Genomic DNA, 17,928 nt, shown 5'->3' on the forward strand with positions numbered 1-17,928 from the left:
CCTGTGGTGCCAAAGGGTGTGGTGTTTTTATTCCTGAAAATACTTCCCTTTACCACTGAGACTAGGACATAAACAAATCATTTGCTTTAGGAAAAAACAATTCACTTTAGAACCCACAGTAGAAATGTGTTGTCATATAGATCTAAGAGTTAACACTCTTAAGTGAGTAAAAAGCCCTGAATTTACTTGTTGAAATAAAATGAAATAAAAGCAATTAGTAGCAGACAGCGTGCCATGGAGGGTAGGGCTGGGGATGCTGGGAAGGAAGGGAACTGCACCCACAGCATTTCCTTCAGGGTGTGTCAAACACAGCTGTGCTAAGACCTGAGCATGACTTTGAGGTTGTAAGAGATGGAGGGCACCAGTTTGTCAGAGAAACAGGTCAAACCTGACAGCATGTACCATTCTTCACATCATTATTTCTCTTTGTGGGAGGTATTTTTTGGTAACATTGTGTGTAAAGGAAGGAGCTGTTTCCTCTTGGCTTGGATCATTTAATGGCATTATAGGCTGTAAAGACACCTGTTTAGGGCCAGAGGAGAATGAACAGGACCTTTTCCTTTCTGTGGCAGAACAAGGCTTTAATGGTCTGGTGGAAGTAATTCTGTATTGCAAAGGAAGTTGATAAAATAGAACATAAACTTCTCTAATAGAGGATTTAATTACCAGGAAAGCCAGGTTGAACTATTTCAATGCTGAAAAGGCAATAATTATTAATCCTCCTTTTCCAAAGCCATGCCACTTATTCAGGAGGCCTTGGAGCAGTAAGAAACCATGTGTCTATATGTGTGCATTTGCTTGTATGTCTCTGAGTTGTTTGATTTTTCTTTTTTGTTTGTTTGTTTGCATCCAAGCAGACTGTCACTATCCTTTAAAAAATCCCAGATTTTCTCTGACTTTACTCAGATTTCCAGCTAAACAGGTCTATCCACATGATCAAGCTGAAACCAGCCAAATTAATCAGGTCTAAGGGCTGGGCAATAGGCACAATGGTAGTGAATAAAAAAGCTTAAAAAGCTCTCAGATAGCTGTTTCATTCTTCAACACACAAGCGTGGCTATTAAGGTCTAACTGCAGCAGAAGGACTTATTTATTTCAGAAACAGGAGCTTCTGTGAAGCCCTCTGTTAGTCAATATATCAGCTCGTTCATGTTTTATTCTGTTGTTTTTCCAATACACAGTTGAAAAAGAAATAACTGTGCCTGGTGATGCTAGGGTGTACACTGTAAAATTTTAAATGAAGTTCAGGTATTCACCCTTTAAGCTTAATGAGATTAAACACGGAATCCATCCCTACAGTTTGCCCTGAAGCCTGCTCTGTAGTTTGTGTCACGGTGTGTGCCACGGGCGAGCAGCAGCAGCTCAAGGCAAAAGTCCACCATGGCTGTGATGGAACTGGGTCAGCCCACCGTGACTTTTTTCCACACAAGTAACTCCACCTTGCCAATGCTTTCTTCTCCCTACTTCTCTTTATCCTGTCCCAATACCTGATGACATAGATCCAAGCTGAGGAAACAGAAGTGCAGTAAAGCCTTAGTTTGAAAATAAAGCTATGCATAGCCCCTGCTGGGGAAGGAAACCCATGGGATGGTGTTGGGGGTTTGGTCTGTGAGGGTCTGGCACTGGCTTCTTCAACATGAGCAAGCAAAGACCTGTTGGGTCAGTGAGCTGATGGGGCTCCCTGTGAGCTGTCAGGCTCGATTTTATCTTAGAGCCAAATTCTCACAGGGAGACGGACAGGGAAATCTCTTCCTTGAAAATTTTTGCTGTTGGTGTATTCAAATCTTCACAGTGGCTGCTGAAGAGCTTTGGATGTCTTGGTAACACCAGTGATCTCTCTAAGGATTGGCAAAGGGAAATCATCTTTGAGGTTAAACATTTATGGGGATGGTGTTGTTTGGGCTCAGTGTGAGTTTAGTCTGCTGTGGCTGAATACTGATTGTTCAAAGCAAGAACAATCCAAAGCCACTCCATCAATGAAGCAGAAATATGCTGAGATGTTCTGACCTTTTGTTCATCACTTCAGTTTTCTCAAGCAGCAAGGCCCATGCAGTGTGGGTTTGAAAAAAACGTTATTAATTTTTATTAAGAAAGATCTTTGAGAGTAACCTGGGAGGATCAAATTGGAGATGTATCCAGTTCACTCTTCTTCCAGGTAAATACTGTGTGCCTTTATGGCTACAGGAGCAGGCACATCCCTTTCTCAATACAAATGTGTGATTTACACAATGCATCACATCTAAACTGAACAAGAAGATACCTGTAGGTCTACAGAAGATGTGTGTAAAATACATATTAGCATTCTGGAGCACATTCCAGTTGATCGCTAAGTTATACTGAAAAATGGTCAATAAACAGGGAAAGAACAATTTTACTTGGCATTTTATTCACTTAACAGAAACATTCACTTATCAGGTATCACTGAAGTGCAATTTACAGAACTTAGCAGCAAATTCACATATGTAAATTCAGATTTATTTTCTTTTGTCGTCTTTTTTGTTTCTTTTTTTTTTACAAATATTACAAATGTACATCCATTAGTACAGTATTGCCATTCACTCATGCATGTTATGTACAGAATCTTCACTAAGGAATTACTACTGAGCAATTTTTCCTTTGCTTCAGGAAATGCTGTGTGTAGGTCATGTGTGCTTCTGGGATGGGGTCCCATCACACTGTTGTTGCACATAATGAGAAGAAGAAGGTATTTAAGGTCATATTCAACCCTAGTGCCAGCAGGTGCAACTCCATTGAGATCAGCTGATGCCCACTTGCAGTGGGGACTCAGTTTGGTCCCCAGTACTAAACTCATCCTGGCAGCTGAATCCAGGCTTGCATTTATGTATTCCTTGCAACAAAGGATCATTCAATCCTGCCAGGATTTTTTCTGTGTCCTTAAAAATAACCAGTCGTGGTGCTTGGTTGTCACAGTAGCTGCAACACCAGCCCGGTGGAACCATTATGCATTAGTTGGGTTGACATCATGCCATGGCTGGAGGATGGGTGAGGGCAGGGAGATGCAAGGAAGAGCCATTCAGGTCTCGTGTGTGCTCGACAAGGACTAGCTCAGAGAGGAGGAAAAGCAGAAGACATGCTCCTCCCTGCCCTGTGGATCTCTGCATGAGAAACCTTGGCTTCCTCTCTGGCTGCCCTGTGGTTTCTGTCCCTCGGTGGGAGCAGCCAGAGTCCCTGGGGCCACCACTGCCAGGGTCTCTCCCACACCTCCAGCCGTGGGAACCCCTGCCTGCTGCCCCTTGGGCACATCTGCTGCCCAAATCACACTGGGGGACTGCAGTGCCAGCTGTGTTAGAGGACAGGACCATGTGCAGGTACCTGGAAGCTCCAGAAGGTGCCAAAGGTATTCAAACGTTAATCAGAAGAGCTGTCAAAGTATTGACAAAGTGGTTACCACAAAGTGTTTCCATTATTGAAAAGTCTCAGGTTTTTGGTTGCTTTTTTTTTTTTTTTTTAAGCTATTTCTACTCTAAGGATATTTGTTAAAATATTTTTGGTAGTTAATATGGAATGTATTATTTTGTTGAAAAGGTTTCTGGAAGGAGAGAGCTTTGTTTTATCTAATTTAAAAATTCTAGTTTATCACAATTGTTTTTATACAAGACACTATAGATACATCTTGTAGTTTATAATCTAAAAATAAAATCTCATCAAAATACTGTAGCTATTCTATTGTGGGCATCAATAAACAATGTATTTACTGTATATGGCTCTCCAAACATGATAAACCCTATATAAAGAGCATCTATCTTTATTGATAGGAACAGTTTCCCGTGTAAAGGAAATTACATGGAAAAATATGAGCCTCGTGTTGTTTGAAAAGTAACTCAACTTGACAGTTCTGAGAAAATACCAAGACAATTATCACAAATCAGTAGCAGCATGTTATATACAGATTTAAAGAGAATCACAGGAATAAAAAGAAAACAGTAGTTATATACCCGCAAATCCTGTCATCTAAAAACCCAGAAATGTAGAGAAACGTACAGGGTGTTTGAAGGTTGGTTCTGCAGTGGGACTATCAAAGCTCAGTTCTCTCATGACTGTATCTTCTGCATTCTGATGAAGTCTGGGATGGTTCAAAGATGAGATTGTATCAGACCTAGCCCAGTTATGAAGACAATATTTAAATATGGGGTGATACTTGTCTCCTAAGTGAAAAATCCCATCTGCTTTTCAGGCTGCAGATGAACATGAAGAATAATAATAACACTTGGCATTTACACAGAACTAGAATCTGAAAGCTCATGCATTGAGTAAGACCTTACCCAAACCTGTGGTTGCATCTGCTGTGCTTATGTCAATTGGACTGTGTGGAGAGGTAAAACTCACTGCAAGAGTGACAAAATCTGTCTTACACTGCTGCATATGACCAGAGCATTTTGATCCTGCCAAGTACCTTAAACGTGAAGCATTTATTATTATCCCCAATTGACAGGTGGAGAAACTGAGGCAGGGAAGAGCCAAGTATGGAATGTGTTCTTTTGTTTGGGGATGTCTTACTTGTGGGTACCCTACCAGGTGATTGTTCAGATGCATGGAGCATCCTGAGCTTACACCCACTTAATTCAGAGCTGTGGGTCATCAGAAGATTGGAGATCTGAGGCTCTGGGTCCTGGCTGAAGCCTGCCTGACTTTAGGTAGCTTCCTGAAGATCCAGAGCCAGGAGCATGGTCACACTGGTCCTCACTGGCAGCCCCTGCAGAGCTGTGCACCTCTGCAGGCAGCACAGGGGGGACTCACCCCCATCTGCGTCCTGGCTGGGGTCTGAAAGGCATGTGAGATGAACTGGGCCCAGACAAGTAAAATTTGCAGCCTGCAAATTGTGGCTAGAGTTGAAGATTTGTTGTGAAGTGGTTTGTCCAAGGTGTCAGAGGGATTAAGTGTAAAAACCAAGGGCATCCTGATGCCTGGCTTTGTGCTCAGAGCCAGTAGTGGAAAAATTAGTTTAAAAATGCTGCATTTCTTTGAGGTCCAAATTTTTTGTCACAGATTTAGGCAGTTTACAGGATGATTTTTGCATAGAGGTTAGGAACCTTTTTTGGTGGATGATTATGGATGCTCTGAGACCTGCTGTCATGCTGTGTGCCTGGGGTACTTCCATCTCTGCTCCCTATTTTCCATTATTCAGTGATGACTTTTGCACTGATTGTGTGAGGGAAAACAAAGGTCTATTTTGGATCAGACAGGTGGCCCACTAACACCTCAAATCAGTAAAAACCAACAGCAATAAACAATAAAAAGCAGAATCTTGGTGGGGGTGGCATTATAATTTGGGCAGGTACATTCTTGGGAAGGGTTAATGAAAAAGCAGTTTTCTAAAGTTGAGTTCAGTGCATCAGACACATTTCTACTTATGTATTTCCAATACAGGATTAAAAGCAAATATTCCCATGGAGGTTGCTATTAAATCTCAAACTGCTTTAATTCTCTCCGCTCATACGTCCTGCCTTGCCTTCTCTCCAGTTGGTTGGATCCAGTCGTGTAGAAAAGGTGGGGAGTGATTTACACAGTTAGTAGGAACTGATCTTGCTCTGGGGGTTTCTTCACCCAGGTTCCCAGGCCAGCTTTCTGAAATGCTTTAAACAGCTGCTGCTTAACAGACTGGTACGTCTGAGCCACCAGCTTTGCCTCGCTGTACACTGATGGCATCTCTCCATGGCTTGGTACTCGTGTGCTCAGCTGCAGAACAAAAATCAGAGAAGGGGAAAAAAATAATAAAAACCCAACCTGTGAGCCAAAAGAAACAGGAGGCTTCAGTAGCTGTATAATCTTCCTGTCTACATTTCATAAGCAATCACTGTGCTTTGTGTGTTTGCTTTTGGTTTAACAACCAGAAAACCAGGGAAGCAATAAATGCTGGTGGCATTATTTTGAGCATTGTGAGGAGGAAAGGGGTGAATAGCTCTGCCTTAGAGTAGACATAGGCAGTAGCAAGTCTTGGTGTGTTGTACACAGAAGGCAAAATGCTGCTTCTCAGTTAAGATGATTTTTACAGACAAAACCGAAAAAATCCTTTCTGGAGATCTTTAAAGCATGTGCTCCTTTAAAGAAAGTTTAGCCTGGGAAGTGCAGCAGCTCAGTGCTTCCGAGTAATGCCCAGACACAGAAGGAGAAGAGGTGACTTGCACACTCTCCCATTTCCCCTCTGTAGTCTGTTATTGTTGGGAAAGTGCTGGGGTGGGAAATCTGAGTGCTCTGTTGGAACACTGGAGCCACCCACGAGGAGCTACCTTGAGCAATGCCATGTGTCCAGTGCCCCTGGAAGGACATGCAGGAGGACTTTTGCCCTTTGCTCTGCAAAAGGACTAAACAAACTCATCTGACCTGCCCAAGTCTCTACCTTGCCAAACCCGAAGTGAAAGGCAACCTCAAGGCGAGCCTGATGAGCAAACAGCTCTTCTCCTTGTCTCTATACAGGAGAGATGCTGAGAGGCAGATTAAAGGAGAAGATGAACATGCAGCCTGCAATGAGCTGCTCCTGTCTGGGTGTGCCAGCACTCTGTGGGGCTGTACTGGCTGGAGCTGTACTGGCCCAGTCAGCAAGGGAGGGTGACATTGCCAGCCTGGGTGTCAGCGGGCCACAAGCTGGCCTGGCAGCAGTGGCTTCTCTCTGGCTGCCTCTTTGTTCCCTTTGCTCCCCAGAGGTAGAGTGATGACATTATCAAATCCCTGCTCAGCCACAAATTACTCTGTCCTGCTCACTGTAACCTCATCCCTGGTGTCAGCCAGAAGCAATCCAGCTCTCCCAGCAGTAGTTCCAGACACAGCCCCAGTTTTGCTCCTGAGAGGACCCCTCCATTCTGGGGGTGGCAGGAGTGCTTTGTGCCTCACTTGTCACCTGCTGTGCAGGAAACAGGCTGTGACCAATCCCTGGGCACAAAGCCCAGGTAGTCTCTTCTGCTCCCCACAAGGTTCAGGGTCGCTGCTAGGACAGACCATGCCACTGCCTGGAATGGGAGGAGTCCCACCAGCCTCCTTCCCCTGCGATGTCCTGCAGAGCAGGACAATCTCTTTCGGCTTGTGCTCAAACTCGCCCACCATGCAGGCTCCTTTGCCTTCCTTAATGATTTTGTTGGTGGAATTGTCTCCAATCCCCTCTCCACCATCACTCTGTCTTGTTTGTTTCTACTCGTTTCCTAATAGGACAGAGATTTTGGCACTTAACAAAATAACCTTTTCTCGTCTTCATTGTCTCCCACTCTCCATGTGTGAAACACGTATGTGTGATTTGTGTTATAAGGCAATATCGAAGTAAAACCATGCGAATGCTGTATGTTAAGTGGGAATAGTGCCTGGGATGATTATAAGAATAAATTTCAAGTCAAATAAAACATGGAATAAAAAGATTGTATTTATGCTTGTTTAAGAGAAATTGTAACTGCTTACTTAAGAGAAATGGTAGCTATGTTGGGCTTAAAGAGCTTTTGTGGTTACATCTGTTTGTACGAAAATGAGGAACTTGCAGTTGTATTTTGCTTGCAGGTAGCAAAAAAAATAAGGAAGTTGTGGAAATTGTATTAAGCAAATAACCATAGTTATAAAAATGGCTAATAACTACGTATGCAGAAAGAAAAGGTCAGGAAAGACACCGAGGAAGACACAGAGCCTTCATCCAAAAGACCATCAAAAGAGGGCAAACGACCCCCTAGCAACAACCAACGCCTGTGCAGAAGACGACCATTGATGTGAAATCAAGGAAGTGAAAGAAGGCGAGAGTTACTAGGAAAAAGTCAGACGGAATAAAAAAGCTGGACTAATGCTATGCGGTGTGCATCGTGGTGGGGCGGTGACTCCCCCGCCCCCCAGCGCTGTTTGCTCGCTGCTTTTTCTACTAATAAATAATCATTGGAGAGATCATAACTCCTCGTGAATTTATAACACATGGGCTGCAGGCCAGCACTGCTCAGCCTGTGAGTGCAGCAGACCCACCTTGCCGTGCAGCTTTGCCCAGCGAGTGAAGAACATGTGCTTGCAGAGGCGGGAGGGGCTCCCGCAGCTCCTCTTGCCCGTGCTGGCGTTGATCACCTCCAGCTCGCTGCTCCCCTCCATCCAGTTCACGCTGAACCCCGGAGATTTCCCGGGCTGCCGAGCCCCAGCGTGGCTCACCCCTGAGGAGAGAGGGACACCAGTAAGCTCCAGTCTCACCCAGAGGCTGCTGCTGGGCTGCTGTGGCACAGGGACACCCTCAGTGAGCGATGGCATCATGAACTTCACGTGCTCTTGTCACCATTGCTTAAAAGATACCAGACCAAGTACCTTGGATAGACATAAGTTAGCAATACCTAGAGATTTTTTCCACCTTGCAGGCAAACCTTCCATTAGTCTAAGGATAGCTTTTGGACTGGAGTGTCAGCTGTTGACAGCAATGTGATGGTTGCTGAGTGAAATCTTTCACAAAGGCTTTAATAGGATAACAGGCTTTTTAAAGGAACTAAGCAGTACAGTGCTTTGGCCATGAGTTCTTCCAGGCGAGATTCCCACAGTCCAGCATATTTATTTATTTGCTATTAACTCCCAGGCCTTTGCTATGAGGGCATGTCTAGACCCCTCATAAGGGGATAAGAAAATACAAAGCAATACACTTCATCATCACTGAGAGATTATCAGATCCGAGCTAATAACGACCTTGTAGACATCACAGACCTACACAGAGCACTCTTGGTCCCCAACTTGTGTCTGCCTGCGAGATTCCAACCCTGTACTGGAGCACCAATTTCTTCAACAGCTAGTTAGTGTCCTAATGGAGATATCTGGGACATCTTTAAGTGGAATGAATCATATATAATTTTAGACACTGCAATAATGATGTTTACAGTCTCCTGGGATGACTGCATGACCTAAGTGTCATTCACATGGCCAATTCTGGACATCTGAGCCAATGCTTTCATGGGTGAGATCTCCCTTGGCTCTAAATGCAGACCAAGGCTACAAGGTCAGGTATGGGTGTGTACACAAGTTATTTTTAATCAGGTAAATTTCTGTCTCTTTTAAACTATTTAGTGTAGCTCAACCTTTCCATTACTCCTGTTGCTTTTTTATTTCTTGTACCTGAAATGAGGGAAGGATTCGGCTTTTCAAGAAAATCAGAGGAATAAAAAAAGTGGTTGGCTTATTTTCCAGCACAGTACAAATGCAAACAAGTGAGCTCTGCCTTGCCCTGCTCATTAGTGCTTTTGCAGCAAAGAATCAACACTGGGAGCTTCCAAGGCTGGAAAACGCAGGGTGACCTGAAGCAGTTTGAATATTTTTGAAAACATGGACCTTGGATAATGTGTCTGGATCCAGTTGTGTCCCTCTCTGCTAATTTGCTGTGTGGGCCACTAGCCTGCAGACCTGGACAAGAAAAGCCACGGTGGCGAGCAGCAGGTGGGGACTGTGCTGGTGGGCAGGAGCTGCCTGGCACAGTCACCCCAGCACAGGCCAGTGCCAGGACTGGGTCTGTGTTTCCAAATGGCAGCTCCTGCCTGCAGCAGCTCCAGACACAGCTCATGGTTTGCACTGCTTTCATTGCTGCTGGGTGGAGGGCAGCAGAGAAAGGTCCTTTGCATTTTCTGCTGAAAGGGTTTTAAAGAACTTTTGCAGAGAGCGAGAAGAACTGATATGGGCTGTTCAGAGAGAAGGAGATTAAAGATAAGAGATCAAAGCCCCTCCTTTCCAAAGTGCCCTTCTTGCCTAGGATCTCATTTTCAAAATAGATGCACGCCATGAGCATCTGCTGGTCCGAGGCAGAATGGGAGGAGATGGGAGCTGGTGGGAATGCTGCATCCATCACTGAATGTGTTGAGCTTGGAAAGCTCCTGAGAGATACCTCGGGAGAAGTGGAGGGAGGGCTGTGTAGGGTGTGTCTGGCCGGGATGCTGCCTCTGCCGGCAGCTGCTGCATCCTGCCTGGAGCCTCTCAGCATCATGAGAAGCAATGCCACTGAGGGACCTGCCCCTCTCTCCCCTGTCCCCTCTGCCCTGGGAGGGAGCTGCTAGAGCCAAATGGAACTTAGCACACACAGAGAGAGAAAGGTGGTCATTGACAGGAAAAAGTTATATGGCAAACTCTCTTTGTATAGATGACAAAGCTGGAACTGCAGAAATTATCTCAGGCACTGGGACTGAACTCGCTACCGTGCGGAGAAGAGAATTACAGCTAAGTCACAACCTCACCCAGGATTTGTAAACACATTCATGTCATATTAATACTTCTTTCAATTTCCACCCCCCCAGGGATAACAGATCAGTCTGCATCTAAAATTCCAGTTCACCTAGGCAACAGGATTTAAACTGAGAGCTTGAAAATCAGATAGCTTTGCAGCACTGCTCGAGCGTCTCTACACAGAACAAGATGCAAACAGATCAAAATCAGCTGTTTGACACTATGCACCACTCTCTGTCAAGATAGCACCCAAAAGCTTAGAGGATTTGAGTGCCAAAAAGCAAGATAGCAAACACCCTGCCATGCAAAGTTGCCACAGGACACTAAATAAATGAAAATGTTGTGAAATCCCTGACTAGAGGAAAAGAAGGAAAGGCTGCACAAAGGGGAGAGCAGGTTGTGGGTGCCCACTAGATGGGGGCTGTGAGAGTAGCCCAGGCTGGTCCCAGTGTCTGGAAACCCCTCTGGGCTCCTTTGGCCTTCATGCTTTCTCTTCCCAGCTCTCATATATAAGTGCATGTATTTAGGTAAATAGAAGACATTTTCACATAATTTTCTGAATGCAAAAGAAGAGGTTTTAAAGAAAAAAACATGAGAGTCATAACAGACAAATATGGAACATGGATTTATTCTCTGATTGTCGATACTTCTATAATTTAAAGAATTTTCTTCTGTATTTTTTATTTTGACAAATAATTGTTTTGATTTATTTAGAAAGTAACACTCAAATAATCTAGGTTACTTTCTCTCCTCTAGTAAAACATCCTTCTTATAATCCACATAACAAAGAGTACAACAGAAGACAGTAGGATTTGAAAGAAAAAGTCTTTGCACAAAAAATATGAATTTGAGTACTGTGGGATGTGAACTGAAATCTGTCCTCTCTCTCCTCTCTCTCCCAGCAAAAGCTCATAACCCATCAGGTTACCCTTTAAAACAGACTCAGTCTTAAGAGAACAGGATATAAAAAAGGCAATTCTTCTAAAGATTACACCCAAGAGTAATCTCAGTGGAAGAGTGGAGTTCCATCTGGCTGGGATTGGTAGAAAACTGAGTAGAAAACCTCACTTATTATTTTTCAGTGGAGCCAAGGAGTTAATCTCAGTATACCTCATCACACACCATGACTCTTCTCTCCATTGGAATGTTTGTACTGCTATGATCAAGTGGCAAAATAATTGACACCCTTATAATTTAAGGACTCCTGCAGTCCTAGGCTAGTCTGATGTCAAGGACAAGTGTGGGAGGTGGAGTTGCCTTGCTGAGATTGTGTAGGTCTGGTCTCTAATGCATTTGGAGAAGCTTTTTCTAGGTCCCCATCTCCTTAGTCACTGGATATGCTGCTGGCAGGGTTTCCCAGGAGAAAGAATTGTGGCATAAACCTGAGCAATGTAAGTTTTAATCAGCGTGGCCTCCCCAAGATAACAAATAATGGTGTTAGAGACAAAAACAATGCAGAGAGAGAGAGAGACAGATTCCTCCCACCACTTCTTCTGGGCTGAGGAAAACCCACAAACCCAACCAAAAAGCAAAGCAAATGCTTTTCCAAACAGAAGCCTCTGGGAAAGAGGAAGACAGCCCTGAAACATGCAGATATTTAAAGTGACACAAGCACCATTCTGATGCATTTCTCATTCCCTTGAAACCTCTGGCAGTGATTCTTGGACATACATACAGACACACTCTGGCCAAGTATGACCCATTGCTTTTACTCTGCAAGGCCAACCTAGCAAAGCAATAGCTGTTCTGTGGTGGAAACTCTTATAAAATCCTTTTTTTGTGTTTTCAGTCCTTCAACAGTTGAAGTGGGTTTCCCTGTACATGCTGCAGACACAGGGAAATAGTGTGTGCCTTTGATGTCAATGTATGGGTGCACTTACAGTGTGTTAGGGCTGGCACACGATGAGATCTGACTTCCCAGTGGGAGATGCAGTGGCTTTGGCAGTCAGGGCTGTGTTGTCAAAATAACAGCCAGATTTGGGAAATGGGAAATATCTCCTGGCCTACTGTGAGTTCTTTCCTGCCTACCACAATATCATGTAGGAAGGAAGAGGAGGCTGAGCCATGCCCATGCTGGACCAGGGCAGGAGGGACAGGTGGGGACATAAACTGGAGGGAGAGTGTGGATCACAGCTTCCTGCTCACTTGATTGCAGCCTTTGTTCAGCTGTACTGAAGAGTTAAAAAATGGAGATAAGCTGTTCAGAAAAGGATATGCCTTTTGACCTGTTCACCTCACAACACATACATGCACATTGCACTTGCCAGATGTACTAAACCACACAGAACCTGAGAATTTCCCCAGTGGCTAAATTATCACTTCTGCCTCAGCCAAATAAATTTTGTCACACAGACATATTACGAAAAAAATAATAAAAAAAAAAATCCATGAACTAGATAAGGTGTTAACCAGCACTCTCCTGACTGAGAAACCTAGAAGACTCTGAAAGGAAACAGGGTTCTCCACTAAAATGTCCTGACCTCCCAGCTCTGTGACACTGACATCATATTGGTGTCTAAGGGAATCCTCCCAAAGAACAATCATTAAAAATTAAAATAAGGATCTAATCCAGTACAGAACTGGTGTCTCTTAGCATTCACATGCCTCATGAGGACCTGAAGACAGTTAAACCTAAAATTTACTGAAAGCTTCCTTCTGGTTTTTAGAAATGTTCTATTTAGTCATATTTTTTTTTCCCACTCTGAGTGTTCAGTGTATAGTGGTTGTTTTCCTGGTCAGCCTGTATCCACTAATGATACTTTTTTGTGGCCGCTGCTAATGAAAGAGGAACTGGATTTAAACACATTGGTTTCTTCATTCTACAAATTCATAATCTTCAGGGGAAAAAAAAAAAGATGTGAGTTAATGGTCTACTTACAAACAAAAAGCATTCCTGTTGGCAAGCAGCATGACTAGAGATGGGAGGGGGCATTATTTGTTTAGCAGGCAGGTGTTTGCTCACCACTGAGAAGCAGCTGATTGCGCCGGTACGAAGCTGGCAGAGGACCAATGTCTTCTATCCTATGGCTCATTACCCGGGAAAGGTGGCCAGTGTGGCAGAGGCTTCCCACAATGATGCTGTGCAAGTACATGGGTTCGATGAAGGAGCTGAGGAGAGCGCCTTGGAGCCCAAGGATGTTCCACCTGAAAAAAAATTCAGGAGCAATAAGACACATGGATGGAGGAATGGCCATACTGGAGCTACCCTGGGAAAATCAGCAAATGCCAGCACATAGGTTAGAAGGATGAGAGATGAAACTATTCCTGTCCCTGCCCTATGGTACAGAAAGCATTGTTGAGTTATTATACACCCATGGCTGGTTACTCCTCCAGAAGGATTTGAGATTACTGTGGTGCTATTCACTTAAGGGATGTATTTCCACCTTGTATTGCTGCAAATAGAGGCTTCTTATCAAGAGGTGTTTTTTTCTAAAAGCATTTTGTGTTTGATTGATGTCCATTTAGCATGTCTCTAGCAGAATTTTATTTTTTTTCCTGCATCTCTAGTGTTTCCCTTGCAATGGTAGAGTTAGAATGGGAGCCTTTGTTATTCTACCTTTATTTGCTGCTTGTCATACTTAAGTGCCATCCCCATGTCACACAGCCAAGCTAACACATGACTTAGGTGGCCAAAATTCCCCCAAAATCTTTGAATGTCTCATAGGCTGACATTTATTTGCACAAATGACCATGAAGATATGAAGACATCCATGAGAATTAAATCCTGGTCCTGAATAGGAAAAAAGAAGAGAAGACTTAGACTTTTAGGAAATTTATTTTTAATTATAGCTTGACTTGCTCTGAAGCGTTCAGAGTGATGGATACATCTCACCCTGTTGCTGCCTTAAAGGTGCAGCAGAGTGATGGTAGAAACCTTGGGACCTTGCACCTGTTAATGACTGTGACCTCTGTGCTACTGGTGGTGGAGTAGTTGCCAAAATGGTTCTGCATTTTAATAACCTATGAGTTTTTACATCAAGCTAGGCACAAATATTGCCTCTAAATTCTTCAGGGCACAGCTAATTGGTTAATGAGTGGAAAAATTAAAAAGGGGAAAGAAGTCATGATGCAGTTATCTTCTTGGCAAACCTGTTTAGCTCATCTCATCTCAGAAGTTGTTTCTCACTACACAAATGCTAACAGGCTCTCTTACATTTGGATAATATTTTTACCTAAGTTGAGCACTGTCAATCTGTCTAAGTAGTTTTATAGTTCAGGAGTTCAAACTGAAAATGCTTCAGAAAATGTAGTTTGGAGAGCATATTTTAGCTCATTAAAATCCAAAACACTGGCAACATTTGGAACTCGGTAGCTGACTGAAGGAAAGGGTGTGAGCTGTCTGCTATATAAGGCATCATCCAGTGGCTGCCATGCTAAATAATGTGTTTAAAGCAGAATTTCCAACAGCAGCAAGCATTATGGTGCTAATTTCTTACATCATTGTTCTTTTCATTAATTAACATTTCTCAACCGTTAGTGCAATTATTGCAGTGCCTCCGTACTGTATGTCTCTTTTCATGATTAATAAGGAGCCATTATATTTCCCTTTCCTGAAGCAGTCAATTACACGGAATACTTTCCATTAATTACTGAATGTTTAAAACCAGCATGCTGTACCTGGAGAGCAATCTGCTCTAGGAACCTGTGACACCAATTGCTTTTAAAAGTTCTCTTTAAATTTTATTCCAAAAACACAAGCAATTTAGCTGGCTGTATTAATTTGCCTCCGAAGCAGGGCTGTGAATGAGAAACATCTTTTAATCTCATGCAAGAAAAGGCAGCCATCTGGCTGCTGAGGATTTCAGAGTCAGTCTCTCCCTGTCTCCCTCTGTAAATGCAGGCCATTAAAGTAATGTGTTCATCTACATAAAACTCAAATGAAATATAAAAGGTAATATTTATATACAAACAATTTAGTCCCACAATTTAAACAGTCATTGGTTTTATGAAACATTTACTTTAGTTGATCAGATTTGCATAACTTCATTTGGGGGAAAAAAAGTGTGGTCATTTCTGCAAATAATATCGCTTTTAAAGGAGTGAGCTAGCTGCCTCTGAGTAAATAACTTATCATGATGCAAAATTAATAATGCAAGCTTAAGAAATGGAGCTGAATTCAAATACCAGTACTATGCCTTCAACCAGCATCTAAGGTGAGCAAAAAATTTACACAGATATCTTTGTCCAGATGGAATCTTGTAAGATATCAGTGCTGTTTTCAGCATTAAAATTTCCTTTAAAAAGCCTTACATATTTGATTGAAGGAGAGAAGAAAAGCAGCTAAACAGAAAACAACATATGTTCCACAATATTGGGATTTCAGCAATATGCACATCACAAGAAATCATCTGAGTTTTATTTACCAAAATAAGGGATTGTGTTCAGGTCATAAATTACAAGGTAATTTAAATTCATCACAAGGGACCTGCCTTTTCTTTAGAGATATTTCTCTGCCTAATTCTGGACATATTCATCCTAGTGTAAAAAGGGATTTGAATGTCAATGGAATTACATTACTGGAAATCACAATATAAGCATGATCTGGTCACCCTCTACGTATTGAAAGCATTTCATAAACATAAATTAATCCTTCAGTGCTTTGGTAAGGTAAAGTCCCATTTTTGCACCCTGAGGAATGAGAAACGGGGTAAGAGCTGCTCAAGTCTGTAAGGGTTTCTGGCTTCTAGATGCAACAGCTGTCCCTCGAGAGAACCCTGTTTTCCCAATCCAAAAGAAGGCACAGGAACGTGTAGGGGTGATGAAGGTTCTGCATCAGCCACTGTGGGTTTTGACCCCAGGGTATAAGTTTGACTCCAAGACAATTTGGACAGAGCAACCAGACTAAAAAGAAAAAAAAATCCAAGGGAGAAGAAACCCATCAAAGAATACAAGCACAAGAGCAAGTCATTCTTGATGTGTAGAATGTGGTGCAAAAAGAGACTGTCCCAGAACCAGACAGTATCCTAAGGAAGCAAGGACTGAGAAATCAGGAAAGGTGCTGACACCACCAGGAAGGCAGTATTTGGTGGGGACCACTTGCTAGGTCTTTTTGAGCTGATCTCCCCTATGTGATGTGAAAAGGGACGAGGGTGATGGCACTGCCACCTGCACAGTGGCTCCTTCCTGGCTCAGCACTGGTTTAGCAGCATCCAGTCAGAGAAATGGGATGAAGAAAGAAAGAAGGAGCTTTGCTTTCAAATCCAGCCCAGGTTTGTCAGAGTGTTTAGACAGGTGTTTCTCTTTGGAAAGCAGCCCTGAGCATGTGTGTGAGTCCCACTAACTCAGCACAAGTCCTAGGATAGGAGGGGTCCTGTACTGAGATGGCCAAAACCAGCACTACTGCTGTTGTCCTTCAGAGCACAGGAAAAACACATTAATGCTGGGGAAAATTTTCAGTTCCTCATTCTGGTGCTGCTCTGTGGATGTAAAGGCCTACCTTGGAGGACATCCCAGTGCAGAAACATAAGATTTTACTGACAAATATTTAGGGGAAGTTCTTTTATCCTTTGTATTATTCATCTCTTGACCAACACACATGGCTAATGTACTGACTTAGTCCTTTGATATATGAACATCTGTGGAATTATTTGTAGGTAGATGGTAGGGAAAGATCCATTTGAGCAACAGTGAAGCTATCAATAAGGGTGTTAATTTTGAAGGAGCTATTTCTCTGTAGCATAATTTAAGTCCATGAAAGTAGCTGTGTTCCCATCTGTAACAAAGAGCTCTCTTCAAATGTGGCTTTTCAAAATAAAATTATTATTCAAAGCAATGCAGTGTTACATTTTGGCTTCTCAATATATCAAAGTGGCTTTTCTTGCTATGAGGAAATATGCTGGATCATTCTGAATTTTCCTAATTGTGCAAGATTTCAAGGGCTGTTTTCAAGGACACGCATCTCTCTAATAACTCATATGCCATGTGCTCTGTAATAACCCTCCCAATAAAGTGAAAATCAACCCACTGCTCCCTTAGTCACAGATCTTATTTAAAAATCCCCAAATCTTCAGCAGGCAGGAAAAATAAAACAAAACATCTCCCCTTTTCACTCACATATGGGAGCTTTTGTAGCTTTAAATGGAAGGAAAGTACACCCTTCCTTTTGTTCAAACAGCAGATATTACTGCACTGTTTACAAAGACAAAATCCTGCGTCCAGTTTTCAATATTGATAATCCTTAAACAAATATATTTTTGCCTGTTTGTCAATCACAGAAATGCCAGTGCCAAGCTGGGAGGCATCCCAGAGCAGGCAGCCTTTCTTTAATTAAGTGTTGTGCTCCCCCAGTCCTGGACAAGCAGTGGGCAGGACATGAACCCCCTGATGAGTCCCCTCAGTTCCCATGCTCCTGACACTTTGGGACCAAGCTTGGGACCATGGTGAGGTGTGCAGGGAAATGTGTCCTCATGTCGTGACACATCACAGGGAAATGTGTCCCCACGCCATAACAACAGCACAGCCTCCACGTGCTGGAGCATCACCTCACCACACGAGTTATCTGTGGCCCCTTCCTTGGACCAACAGAAAAAGTGATGTTGAAGATAGTGAGGAAGGGCTTTGGAGGCAAACCCACAGGGATACAGAGGGCTGCAGCCTGGCTCAGGTCAGTGCAAGGCTCCCTGCCCATTGCTGAGATGTGATGTGACAGCTGGAGCCCCTTTGCTGGTGTTTCTGGCATTGATTTGGACATGGTTAGACCTGAAGGCCAACATTTGAACCCCTCTGTAACTGAGATGTGGAGAAATTTGCCTGATGCTTCAAAACATC

General features: G+C 43.2%; 1 protein-coding gene across 2 annotated transcripts in view; it reads right to left on the reverse strand.

Annotated features, from left to right (window-relative positions):
* Nucleotides 1-2,364: 2,364 nt before the first annotated feature.
* Nucleotides 2,365-17,928, reverse strand: part of ADARB2 (adenosine deaminase RNA specific B2 (inactive)) — a 302,737-nt gene continuing 287,173 nt past the window's right edge. For both annotated transcript variants that reach the window (XM_014872263.2, XM_088159352.1), the window contains 3 exons: nucleotides 13,124-13,305; nucleotides 7,948-8,126; nucleotides 2,365-5,697 (listed from right to left, as the gene is read on the reverse strand). In XM_014872263.2, the coding sequence (XP_014727749.2) occupies nucleotides 5,521-5,697; nucleotides 7,948-8,126; nucleotides 13,124-13,305 (538 nt within the window). In that variant the 3' untranslated portion in view covers nucleotides 2,365-5,520. The remainder of the gene's footprint in view (nucleotides 5,698-7,947; nucleotides 8,127-13,123; nucleotides 13,306-17,928) is intronic.

This window comes from Sturnus vulgaris, chromosome 1, assembly GCF_052056855.1.
Source record: "Sturnus vulgaris isolate bStuVul1 chromosome 1, bStuVul1.hap1, whole genome shotgun sequence".
NCBI lineage: Eukaryota > Metazoa > Chordata > Aves > Passeriformes > Sturnidae > Sturnus > Sturnus vulgaris.